This window comes from Sesamum indicum, linkage group LG3 (assembly GCF_000512975.1).
Source record: "Sesamum indicum cultivar Zhongzhi No. 13 linkage group LG3, S_indicum_v1.0, whole genome shotgun sequence".
In the NCBI taxonomy this organism is placed as follows: Eukaryota; Viridiplantae; Streptophyta; class Magnoliopsida; order Lamiales; family Pedaliaceae; genus Sesamum; species Sesamum indicum.
Genome location: NC_026147.1, coordinates 12,299,829 through 12,313,532, shown reverse-complemented (window position 1 = coordinate 12,313,532; position 13,704 = coordinate 12,299,829). Strand labels below are relative to the sequence as shown.

At 31.2% G+C, this 13,704-nt stretch overlaps 2 protein-coding genes across 2 annotated transcripts; one reads left to right on the top strand and one right to left on the bottom strand.

Annotated features, from left to right (window-relative positions):
• Window positions 3,809-8,150, top strand: LOC105158149 (palmitoyl-acyl carrier protein thioesterase, chloroplastic). Its single transcript, XM_011074791.2, has 6 exons — window positions 3,809-4,385; window positions 5,039-5,172; window positions 5,929-6,042; window positions 6,828-7,005; window positions 7,109-7,177; window positions 7,778-8,150. Exons 1-6 carry the CDS (start codon window positions 3,987-3,989, stop codon window positions 8,042-8,044), a joined length of 1,161 nt encoding a protein of 386 aa, XP_011073093.1. The 5' UTR covers window positions 3,809-3,986; the 3' UTR covers window positions 8,045-8,150.
• LOC105158148 (heavy metal-associated isoprenylated plant protein 7-like) lies at window positions 11,345-13,668 on the bottom strand. Its single transcript, XM_011074790.2, has 5 exons — window positions 13,485-13,668; window positions 13,136-13,397; window positions 12,725-12,924; window positions 12,342-12,429; window positions 11,345-12,003 (listed from the first exon to the last, which is right to left on the bottom strand). Exons 1-5 carry the CDS (start codon window positions 13,491-13,493, stop codon window positions 11,597-11,599), a joined length of 966 nt encoding a protein of 321 aa, XP_011073092.1. The 5' UTR covers window positions 13,494-13,668; the 3' UTR covers window positions 11,345-11,596.

Here is a 13,704-nt window from a genome sequence, read left to right as displayed (position 1 = left end):
TACGGCACATGGTTCTTACGTGCATATAATAAATAATTATTTACGCTTTAAAATATATTATAAATAAGAATAAGATATATAAACCAACACATTATATTTAAAAAATAAATAAATTAAATAAAACTAATTTAGGGATATTATCGACAAAAAAAAATAGTATGGGTGAAATTTTCATTTTAGTATAAATCATACCGATGAGAAGAATTTGAATAGGTGTGGTTGAAAATACAAAAGGACGTTTTTGATAATTTAAAAAAGTAGTGTTGTGATATAAATAATCGTTATTTGTGTGTGAAAATTGAGTTTTTTTTTTTTATTAGTATAGATAAATAACAATATAACGGTGTACGTAGATCGAAATATTGGAGAAAGATTAAAAAGAAAAGTTAGAGAAAAGAAAGAATGTAGGAGGAAAAATTGCAACGAGAAAAAAAGAAAGAAATTCTTGGTCAGAGCACAAAGCAATCCTACCAATATTCAGTTATCAGTATGACCTTTTTTATTTCAAAAATTAATATTTTGTATTATATATATATTATTTATGTACTATATTCTTTTAATATAATACAAGTTATTTAAATTTTAGGGTAAATTACAACGGTCTTCTTGAAGTTTGGCATAATTATGAATACTCCCTCGTTGTTTGATAAATTAATAATACCCCCATAATTTTAACGGCCGTCTAACAATCAATGCAGTCTCTGTTAGGTTTCATTCGGTTTTTGTGGTAAACTGACCATAATGTCCTAATGGATCAAGAATTATAATTTTATTTATTTTTTTAATTTTTTTAATTTTTTTATTGACTAAGTGAATAATTATTTTGAATCTTTTCATCCACCCCATCCAATTTTTATAATATTTTATTTATTTTTAAATAAAATAAAAAAATATAGTAAGAGTTAGTTGACAATTTCATACCTCCATTCAAAACTTACATAATTTCATCAAGAATCAAGGGATATTTATAATTTTTAAAACAACAAAAAAGTATTCATAATTATGTCATTTCAAAAGGATTAGATGTAATTTACCCTAAATTTTATATGCATAGCATGTAATATGCAAATTGGATATACGGACAATTCGAATTCTCTATTCAAATTAAATTACCTTTTAATTCAGCTTCACACATAAAACATTGATGGAGCATAACTAATAGAATTTAAGAAAATAATAATTAAAGATCTTGTCTTCGATTCTCAAACAACTCGATGTTAGACAAAATAAGTAATTTTATTCGGCCAAAATGCTTTTTTAATCCTATAAAATAAAGATAATTTTTTTTGTATCATAATTATGGTTGGTGTCGCTTTCAGTCCCATAAAATTCATAATCACATATTTTTAGTTCCAAAAAATCATGTGCTTTGTGGTTTGAGGCTAAAAGGTGTTATTTGAGACTAAAAAGGAGTAATTTAGAGTTTTATGCGACTAAAATCATCACCTGCCATAGTTGTGGTACCAAAAACATTCTACCCTTACTTTATGGGACTAAAAATATATTTACCTTAATTTTGTTCTTTAATGAACTGCTACAAACATATGTAGATATCTGAAAGAAGTTTAGGATCTTGTCAGACCGAACCTAATAATATAAAAAGTATAATATACTTATTATGTGATTGGTGTACAATTCAAGAAAAATAAATAATCACATGACAAGTGCTATACACTAGTTACTATGCGATTGATTTGATTTGATCAATCCTAATTTAGATAAGAATTTTCCAAAAAAGAATACTAGCCTATGTTAACAGGCCTCCAAACAAGCTAAATTTTTAGGAGTAAAAATTATTTTGGTACCCGAGTTTCAGTGTTATCATCAAATTGATACATGAGGTTTTCTAAACGATGTAACGAATACGCGAGTTTATTAATAAATATCAAATTGATACATGAGTTTTTGCACTTGAATTTATACTTGAGTTTCTCCATAATTATTGAATAAATACCTATGTCTATTTTAAAATATTTTGTAATATAGCTTCAATTTTTTTTTCTTTTATTTGAATCAAAATCAGTCCTAAGTATTTATTTATTTATCATGGTACATTGTATGACTATATAAATAACATCATTTTATTATAATAATAAAAATATTAGTAAATAGTAATATATAAATATTTTGTTCTTTACTCATACAAAAAATTTAAAATACACTTCATGAGAGCCACTAATTTTATAAATAAAAAGCTACAATTTTGAAACTAAAAAAATATAAAATATATGTTAATTTTGATTACTTTAAAGTTACACTATGTAGGAAAAATAGTAGAATAATATAATTTTATTATTATAAAAAAATACAAAATATTAAATAATTAGATTGAGAAGTGTAAAAATTCATAATTTAAAATAATAAACAAAAATAAAGTCATCTTGATAAGGTAGATAGTTATTAAAAAAATAGAAGAATAGATATAGGAGATGAGATTTTATGTTTAATGTATAAAAATTAGAACTTAAGGAAAAAACTGGTAAAATTATTTTTTTTATATTTTCTTTTTCTTAAAATATTTATTTTCTTAAATTATAATATTTTAGAAATTAAATCCAAAAAATTACTTTTTGCTTAAAGTGTCTTTAACTTTTATTTTTAAAAACATCACTTCCTACCCAATCTACTAAATATTAATTTTAATTATTGAATAAATATTATTATATACTAAACTAATTCATGGGTTATTATCATTTAAATTATTATAATAGTATATTTTATTTAATCATAGGACTATGTTGTGCTATAAATAAATAGATATATATAAAAAAATAAGTTAGATTAAACATGTAATATTTGTCATTATAAAATGTCCTAAATAGAGATGTGAATCTATTTGATTTTTATGTAAAAACTTAGGTACCAATTGGGGTACTTATAAAAACTCATGTATCAATTCAATATTATGAAAAAACTCGAGTATCAATTATATTATTTACAAAAACTCATATATGAATTTATCAACAACACTAAAACTCGAGTACAAAAATAATTTTTACTCAATTTTTTAGGTTATCTCATAAAAGTATAAAACTCGACATGAAAATACTCTAACTGTCTAACATACAATGAATAATCTGGAAAAATGTGAGGTCCAAACACCTAATAATTAATATAAAGGACCTAGATTTAATTACTAGTTAAACTATTTCCAATCCTATATATTTCAAATGAAATAATTGGATCAATACACAAATTAAAACACATTGAGACAATTATTCTAGTATCCCCACATTTAATTAATAAATGAAAAAATTACAAATTTAATCATATAACTATACGGCGATAATTTTAGCCATATACGAATCTACTTTGACAATTTTATTCTGTAATTTTAAAAATTCGCACATTGAAGAACAAAAAAATACCAAAATTTGCTAAATTGATCTGAAAAGTACATGTGACATGCACTTTCCAACGTAATTAGGTGCAGATATTAATTTGCTAATCTCGATCATTTTGATCCTCAATATGCAGAATTCGAACAAAATACTCAAAATAAATTCGTGTAAAACTAAAATTATCATTTTTTCGTACTTACAGAATAAACAAATTCCAATTTTGGCCTTAATACAGTGACAGATATAGATATCATCATAAACATAAAATAGAAGCGGATAAATAGACACTCGTATTTACATATACACACAATTATAATTTTCATACACTTCCCCAATAATTCAATTTACTAAACCGCACAAGTCTCTCTACTTTTCCGTGTAAGCCAGTGAATGCAGAGGTCTCCCAGTTTCTTCCCCACACCAACAAAAAAGTGGTTCAACTGCAAATACCCCTTTTCCCTCCTTTCCACACGTTTGGACAATAACATTAGCTTTCCCATTACTTCCATTTCGACACACAACTTCTCGACGTGCCTAATCTTTCCAACAAGTAGATCACCTACTAAGCTATCTTTGAATGTTTATTACACATTTTTTTTGCACACTAGTCCATCAAAGTTCGGCAGCAAGAATCGGTGATCGATCATGGCCCTCATGCAAAATGCTGCCCTCCATTTCCCCAAAGACTTGTGTCATGCAGAAAGAAACGACGATTTTGTGGCTACGTTCGTGCGTGTCGGTGGCACGAGGAGGCGGGCGGGCGTGAAGATGAAGGCGAGCTCCAAGACTAATGTCGACACGGTTAATGGGAAGAAAGTGAACGGGGTTCACGTCGACGGCCGGATCCCGTTTTTGGATCAAAGGAGTGCTGATTTGTTAAAGGATGGGGAGAGTGTTTATGGCAGTGTGGAGCCGAATCATGAGTATTTGCTGGGTAGGTTTGTGGAGGATCGGTTTGTGTACAGGCAGTCCTTTGTTATTAGGTCTTACGAGATTGGACCTGATAAAACTGCCACAATGGAAACCCTCATGAATCTCCTCCAGGTTGGTTTTCTTTTGTTTTTCTTGGTTGCTTCGTTTTTCAAACACTTATTAGTGTGTCTGCGTGCGTTACAAGAAATATGAATTCTTATAATGATAAATTATTATGTTCAAAAATAAAAAAATATGTTAAATATTAATTAATTATAACTGCACAACGGCAATTAGCGCTTTATATGAGCCAAAAATAATAGTGGTAGCTAAAAATAATGGTAAATACTCTGGCTATAGCTGAAAAGGGAAAATTACAATTTTAGTCTTGTAGAAATTCTTTTTTGTAATTTGAAAATATTCTCACATTGAAGACAGAATTGAAAGAAATGTTCTAGCCAATTTCGACAAATTTTGGACACTTTTGTCTTTATTGTGTGAAATCTTTAAAATTTCAGGACAAAATTCTCAAAAAAAATTCGAACTAAAATTACAGCACTAATTATAAGTTTTACTGGCTAAAAAGCGATGAGAATTATTGATTAACTGTAACAAAAACTTAAATTTTCATAATAATTTTGATTGACTGTGATACACAGTATTAATTTATTATAATTTTTAAATTATAATTATTTATAATGTAAGAAAAGTTGACTGTTTTTGTAGCATTAATTAGTTGAATCTTGATTTCAAGATTTGGACATGAATAAATAAAGATGGTGCAGGAGACAGCTTTGAACCATGTGGCGAGTGCAGGGGTGGCTGGAAACGGGTTCGGAGCAACCCGTGAGATGAGCATCAGAAAACTTATTTGGGTTGTCACTAGGATACACGTCCAAGTCGAGAAATACAGCTCTTGGTATTTTTCTCTTTCCTCATGCTTCAATTTTCCTCACAGTTTTACATTCTTAAACAGGGAGATAAATTACTCTATTTTTCAAAATATATAAAAAATAAAAAAAATAAATTAATGTTTTTCTTCTATAAGGGATAATTTGATCATTTTCTATGATAGGTGGTAAATTGTATTAAACTCATCATAAAAATAACGCTAAAGACTTTTCCGTTTTTTTTTTTAGTGTTTGGGTGGGGGAGTTAAATAAGGCTAAATTGGATTGAAGTTGTTGAGACTATTAAAACAATTTACCCCTATGTGATATTAAAAATAAGCACATGACCCCCCTATGAAAAAGATATAGCAATTTACCCCTTCTATACAGGGAGATAAATTGTTTCATTTTAAAAAACATAGGGAGGTAAATTATTGTATTTTAAAAAATATAGGGAGGTAAATCTCTATTTGTTTTTTCCATAAGGGGGTAATATACTCATTTGCGATATCACAAGGGGTTGTTTGTATTTTTTTTTCTATTTAAAACCGTAGCCCAAATCAATTTGACAAAACTGAATCAATTATATGGTAAGTGTAATTTAGAAAGAATAACCAATCACATATATTGACAAACTCTATGTACTAAATTAGGTCCAAACTCATAGCATTTAAGTATAAACAATTTGACAAAATTTAAATTAAAGTTATCATATTATTAAATTCTTTTGCTTATGCATAGTAAAGCTTCAAGTTATATATAATGCAGAGAAATTTTGTTTGCAGGGGAGATGTTGTGGAGATAGACACTTGGGTGGATGCAGCCGGTAAAAACGGAATGCGTCGGGACTGGATCATTCGAGACTACAACACTCAGAAAATCATAACAAGAGCGACCAGGTTCAGTTCCTTTTATTAAGAAAAAATTAAGTAGCAATTTAGATTCAAATACACGAATACTACTATTCTGCTATTTGTAAAATGTACCTCAAGAGCGTTTGTATAATATTTTGCTCTTCGATAGGGGTGTACTTGTAACTATAACTAAAATCTCTATGAGTGTACTTGTAATTTTTAAAAAGTATAGGGTCTAATTAAATTGCATTGACGACCCCAGGGATTGGGTCTAATTACACAATCACACCCGCTACCGGCCTTTGCAAAATTTTAAGTACACCATTTGAAGGGGTGCTAATGTAATTTATATCAGGGGATGAATTTGAAAAAAATTGTCCCCGCATAAAATGTCTCAATGGGTGTACTTATAATTTTGCTAAAAAATATAGAGTATTTGTGTAATTAGACCCAACTTGAAGGGTCTTGATGTAATTTAAGAATAAATTACACTAACACCCTTTAAGTTGGGTCTAATTACACAATTACTGCCCCAACCTCTTTGAAAAGTTACAACCTTTGAAACCCTTAAGTTGGGTCTAATTACACAATTACTGCCCCAACCTCTTTGAAAAGTTACAACCTTTGAAGGGATGCCAATGTAACTTAGCTTAGGATGTACTTGTAAAATTTTATCTCTAAATAGAGAGTATAATTGTAATTACAAATATAATTATAAAAAAATATACTTATAATTTTATAAAAAATATAATATATATATATATATATATATTGAGATTTAACCTTAAGCCGTGTTGATATAATTTACTCTAAAATTTTTTACTGTGCAGTACATGGGTGATTATGAATAGAGAAACAAGAAGGCTAAGTAAAATCCCAGAGGAAGTGAAAAACGAAGTGCAGCCATTTTACCTCAACAGAGCCGCAATTGCAACAGAAAACACTGATAGTGAGAAGATCGAAAAGCTCACTGATGAAACTGCTGAGATTATCCGAACTGGATTGGCTGTAAGTTCATCTAAGTATTTATTTTATTTTTTCCATAGTATAATATTTCTTGATATCTAATTAATAATGAAAAAAATCTGAAATGTTCATATAATTATTGCAGCCGCGGTGGAGCGATATGGATGCCAATCAACATGTAAATAATGTCAAATACATTGGATGGCTTTTGGAGGTACATTATTTCAGTACTATTAATTAATTTATTTATTTCTCAATTATGAAAATTTTCAACTCACCTGGAGAAATATCACTTATCTTTATAATTAATTATCGTAAAAAATCGTGACAATACTAATTAATTATAATTGCACAATAACTATTAGATGTTGTTCTGCAAGAATATCAAAACATTAACTACAGTTGAAAGCTAATTGCAAATGTTTTAACCATATGTAATGCCGTAGCAAACATCGATTGGTCGTGGTCAAAACTTTTAAATTTTCACATCGATTTTATTTGACCGTGGTGAATAATACTCATTCGCCATAACTTTTAAATCCTAGTGATTTATAGTTTAGGGAATTATGAAGAAAAAATGATTAATCGGTAACTTTATATTGCTTTCATCGAAATAGGCCAGAATGCTGATGTTACTTCTCGGCCAACTTTGAAAATTCCGATCAATTTTGTCCTAGAAACACGAAATAAAAAGGGTGAAAGCCTATTTTACAACCCTAATAACTTACACTTGTAAAATGGCAAAATGCAATTAAATCTTTATATACCTATCCACTTTAATGAGAAATGAAGTTGTGGATGTATTTGTGTGCAGAGTGTGCCTATAAATGTCCTGGAAGACTACAACATGACAAGGTTAACATTAGAGTACAGACGTGAATGCCGTCAGTCGAACGTGCTGGAATCCTTAACCAGCATGAAAGCCAAAACAGGTGAAGAAGAAGACAAGCAATTTACTGAGAAAAGTGGCGCAGAGGATTTAGAATGCACACATTTGCTGCGCATGGAAGCAGATCAGGCGGAGATCGTCCGAGCAAGATCGGTGTGGCAAATCAAGCAACATGATAATCAGATGACCTGATCTCATTCCTTTCGATGGGTTTTAGAGTCTTTTCTTCTGCTAAATAATTGATGAATATATGTTTATTTTGAGTTTATGTATGCTCAAGTGATTGATTTTTTTTGTTTTTTTGTATCATTTATTCATATTTTTATGTTCTTTTCAAGATTGTGTTTGGTTGTGTATATAGTTGGGATGATGTAGAGTAGGACATCTTAAATCTATTTATTTGTAGATAGATTTTGAGTTGGAATCCCAACAACGTGTGAGTTGTTGCTTTACTTTAATAGTGGTGATCTGTCTAAGTACCTTAATAGAGGTTGTTTATTAGTTATAGATATTTGATACTGATGGTTATAGTTGTTAGTGATTGATATCACGATGTAATTATAATCAATTTTACTTAAAATAATAATGTTTTTGTATTTCTTGAGAAAAGCTTTATTATACGACTCAAACAATGTTTGATTTTTTATATCTTATTTTTCTCGATGCAATTTCGTCGTAATTAGCCGGAATAATTTAAGAATGCTCCCCGTGTGTCGGGACAAAAACCTAAGATGTACATTAACTAGTGTCCCTACAGAAAGGAGCTGGCGGGATTGGGTTTTCAAGTAAGCTTGGAGGGTAGCAACTAGCAACACAACCAAAGAGTTTGTTGCACCAGAATCTTTGACATAGATACTTCCCACAGACGACATTCTTTAATGCTGAAATAAGGAATAGCTCTCTTTTTCAGTCTAGGGGGATTTGCTTATTGGGACAACAACTCAGTATCCACAACTGGAGTGCACTGGCTTCCGAGGCCTCTATGTCGAATCAAGAGGGTGTTTGTGGATCTTAGGTACTGATCGTTCGATGGGCTCTAAACAGTTCACCCGAACAGTGAACTGTTCAGGTCCCCCAACCCTTCACAATTCCAACATAGAAGATCATATGATTCCCTAGCCAGCAATTGGGGATGGTGGGGTAGACGTTTGAGAGCACATGCTTTGTTGCAAAAACAATTAACAAGTCCACATATGTATAATCATAATGCTAATGAGGAGTCTAAATTCACATCATAATGCTATTCAAGTCAACGAATTTTGAGAGGCAATGAACAATGCTTCTACCAATAAAATGTTTTGCTTATGACTCTAAACTCTACAACGCACTCACTCCATTCATTCAACTAACCACTACTAATCCAATGATATTGAATAAACCATAATACATTTAAATTAAATATATGTATTATTTGTCACTGAACTCTTAATTGGTACGTCTCATACTACATTCACTAAAACTCAGACAATAATATATATATATATATATATATATATAAAATTAAGGGGTGAATAGCAATTTATCCTCATGTGATACTGAAAATGAGCACATTACCCTTTTTCATGAAAAATATAGCAATTTTAACCCCCCTTTATTTTTTAAAATGAAGCAATTTACCTCCTTATACAGGGAGGTAAATTGCTTCATTTTAAAAATCATAGAAAGATAAATTGTTGTATTTTAAAAATACAGAGAGGTAAATCATTATTTTTTTTTTCATAAGGGGATAATTTACTGATTTGCAATATCACAAGGGGTTGCTTGCATTTTTCCCTTAAATTAATTAGTAACGTTATTAAGATCATTACTAGTTATATATATATTAAGTGAAAAATAATTTTTATATTATTATTATTATAATAACTTTAATAGTTTCAAGAGTGATAAAAGTTGTACACAAAATTGACAATATGAATAATTAATGACAAAAAATGTGTACATTTATCACTATAAACAACTATTGAGACATATATATATATATATATATAATGACAATGTAGTGAAAATAAGTACAATGGTCATTGTATTTATATGGTTACTTAATTGTCATTATAAATATATCACTAATTGTTTGTAATGATAATTTTATGTATAATTTGTATCATTAAATTAATAAAACAAAAATTATTTATCTTTTAATATATATTTTTAGTAATAATTTTATGATTATCATTTAAAATTTTATTACTAATATTATCTTTATTAACAATAACTCAATTCAATAAAATTAATGCAGTATAGACCATGAATTATTAATAGAATAATTTTACACTGCTAAACCTCTCCGAGTACGGTCTCTACTTTTTCTTTTTATCTTCATGTCATTCATTATATCACTCCATCTTCAAATTCAAATACTAAATATATTGATAATTTAAATCAATAAATATATTTAAACAAGATAAAAAAAATATAAAAAACCACTATAATAATAAAAATACATTCATATTTATAAAAGAGTAAATTACATTTTGATATTCGAACTATACCCATTTTTACACTCTGCCATCAAAATTTTATTTAATATCAACTTACCATCTCAACTTTGCAAAATTTGCATTTTGCCATATATGACCTTTTTTTTTTTGTTTATTTTTCTATCGAAGAAATATCACATGTTGTGTATATATAAAAAATGTCAAATCACATAACCGTTAAATATCACATATGCACTATATGCGATGTTTTTCTACATAAATGACAAAGTGCAAAATTTCATAAAATTGGGACAATAAATTAACCCAAAAAAAAAAGAATAATGATCAAAATATAAAAATAGTTATAATTCAGAAATTAATTCTTAATGAAATTCAAATTCCCAATATTTTAATTGTGATATGAGATCTCACCGATGAAGCCAAGTTGTAATTAACATCTGGTACCTACTTGTTCCCCTTTGTAGTTATACTTGCAAGTAAAATATTCGTAAGAATCAAAGGAATTGATGCGACTGTGGAACAGAAAATTTCCCACTTCATGTATTATAATATTCCTACATTTCTCCACGTAACCACTCTTTTCTAAATTCCAGTTTATTTAGTATAAGTCTACGTAACTCAGATTCTAGCAGACCCACGTTGTAATAACACTAGATACTTATGTAGTTTCATGATTATTAAAAAAAAAAAAAAAGGAAAAAATTATTATTTGTTAGTATACTAAAAGTTATACGAAATCCTAATGAGACATAAAAAAATTGTTGAGCTTTTAGAGCTCCCTTTTGTAATTGTTTTTATTAATAAAATTTACCATATACCCAAAAATCTCAAAAATTTTCTTTCCAAATTCTGTTTTCTTTGTCTAAAAATCCTGTAAAAATATTCCCCACCATATAAACACATGTAAGAAATTCCCAGTTTATTTATTTGAAAGAGAATCATACGTATGAATTATATAAGTATTTAATGCAATATTTTACTATACAATTAATAATAAAATTTACAATAAAAAATGCAATCCGACACACACTGGACCAGGCAAAGAGCAAAGCTGTAGACCACAAAACTAAAATATTATATATACCATACCTTAGTATATATCATACTATTATTATCCATAGTATATGACAAAGATTATTATATAAGATTAAAAAAAAAAACTAAAATCAGTACAAAATTCTACAACTCTTCTGTAGATTTATACTACCCACCACAGACAATCCCACATGTAAATCACACACCAAGACCAGAAGGGCTCTCTGGGACACCTTGATTTACCCATTGTGCCCCTCACCTTCCTCCAAATTTACATTACACTACATGCGTTGGGGTTCTCATCGCTGAAGATCTGTGGAGGATAAGCATTCATCTCTTGGATGAACCTCTGAGGGTACAACTGGTAATTCTGTGGGTAGTAATAGTAGAACTCGTTCTTTCTCACCTCCAGCTTCGGGTCCTCCGCCTCTGCCTCCGCTTTAGCCGGTGGCTCTCCGCCGCTTCCGCCACCGGCGTCACCGCCGGCTTCCTTGTTTTCTTTGGCGGGTTCTTCTTCCCCTTTCTTGGCTGCTACCTTATCGCTCTCGGGCTCGACTTTGATAATCGCCGCGTGTTTGCCGGTTCTCTTGTACACGTACTCGGCGAGTTTCTCAGGCTCGAACACGCCTTTGACATTCACCTGTGAGCTCTTGAGGTCCGGCTCCGCACTCTCAACCCCTATCATCGAAACAAGTGTTAGTGCGTTAAATGCGATTTGACCATGTTTTTGAAAAGAGTATTCAAACAGAATCTTGAGGATTTTGCAATATTATATTCAAAGCATGAAGAATGTACAGATTGTCACAGGCTGAGAACACAGAATTATAAAAAGCGCTTTTAGAGATGCAAAAGAGATGGAAAACAATCGTCTTTGCAGATACAGCTGAAAAGGGAAAATAATGGCATAAAGAGCATAGCAATTATATCAAAACAAAAGACCATAAAACTCGCCAGCTTCATTTCATTTCAAGTAAACAAAAAAGGCGCAGAAAAGAAAGGAGGATAAAAAATCATACCTTTCATTCTCTGAATGCGCCTTTTGATTTCTTGAGCACAAGCTTCACAATGCATGTACACTCCCAACACCACAGTAATCACAGGAGGCTGCAACAAGAACAAGAAAACACAAATTCCATCACGTTTAATTCAATCCCTCCACATCTCCGGAGCGAAACCCCATTCAAACGAAAAATCAAAACCCTCATACAACACCAAAAACACAGCCACAGTGGTCAGGCTTGCGAATCAACCAGTGTATTGGCCGGCTTACAAGGCCGTAAAAGCCTCAAGACTCCATCCTAAAAATGCCAATCGCTAGGGGGAGGAGCCCTCGGGCTTATTCGGCCAACTTGGGACGTTTATATACATCAAACAATACTGGACAAAAGAAATAACAAACCTCCTCTTTTTTCTCTTCAGGTTTGACCTCCTCCTTTTCTTCAGGTTTCTCTTCAGGCGGAGGTTTTGGGATTGGAGAGATGAGTTCGACTTGGCGGTGGCTCTTTCTCTGAACCCTCTCATATACCTTCACTGGATCTGCTTTCTCGCCTTTCACCACCACTTTACTCGCCCGGCAATCTGTTATCACATCCTCCACTCCTGAAAATCACCCAGAATTAAATAAAAAGGAAAAATCCATATGCTCACATGCAAAAGTGGTACATATCAAGAACTGGGCCGTCAGTTGAAAGAATCTTTTTTCTTTTCCAAAAAAATTAGAATAAAAAAAATAGTTTAATTAAATAAAGACAAAATAAGATACAAAAACCCCAGGAAGAAAAACGAGTTGTATGAATCTAATTTTTGTTACCTGGAAAGCCTTTGAGGCATCGCCGGACTTTTCTAGCGCAGCCCTCACAATGCATGAAAACTCTGAGAACGATTTCTTGCGGCGGAGGAGGCGGCGGCGGTGATTCCTGCTGCTCTCCCTTAGGCTCCTCAGATTTCTTCTCCTCTTTCTTCCCATCTTCGGCCGGCTTCTCAGCCCAGCCTTGGCCTTCCTCCTCCTCCCCCTCCGCCGCCGCCTTATTCGCTTCCTCCGGTTTCTTTTCCTCCGCCGGTTTCTTTTCTTCCTGCACAAAAAACACAGATAAATCACCAAGAAATCACAAAAAACTGAAGAGAAATCGCAGATATACAGAGAGAGAGAGAGAATAGACCTCTCCCATCTGTTCTCAGACTCCCCCTTCCTCTAGTGGTGAAACGAGAGCAAGAGATAAAATAGATAACTCAGACGAACTCGTGAAGACACACAGATACACCCTCACTGCGTGTATTTTTCTCGACTCACTCACACACAAGTGAATATGCAGTCAAATGTTGTCTTCTTAGTAGTAATAGAGGGGCGGGGGGGGGGGGGGTGGGGGGCTGTACACTCAT

Coding starts and splice junctions, on each gene's coding strand:
- LOC105158149 (XM_011074791.2), top strand. CDS start 3,987: ATGGCCCTCATGCAAAATGCTGCCCTCCATTTCCCCAAAGACTTGTGT. Junction 4,386..5,038: donor CCCTCATGAATCTCCTCCAG/GTTGGTTTTCTT, acceptor AAGATGGTGCAG/GAGACAGCTTTGAACCATGT. Junction 7,006..7,108: donor TTATCCGAACTGGATTGGCT/GTAAGTTCATCT, acceptor TAATTATTGCAG/CCGCGGTGGAGCGATATGGA.
- LOC105158148 (XM_011074790.2), bottom strand. Junction 12,925..13,135: donor ATGCCTCAAAGGCTTTCCAG/GTAACAAAAATT, acceptor GGTGATTTTCAG/GAGTGGAGGATGTGATAACA. Junction 12,430..12,724: donor CTGAAGAGAAAAAAGAGGAG/GTTTGTTATTTC, acceptor TTCTTGTTGCAG/CCTCCTGTGATTACTGTGGT.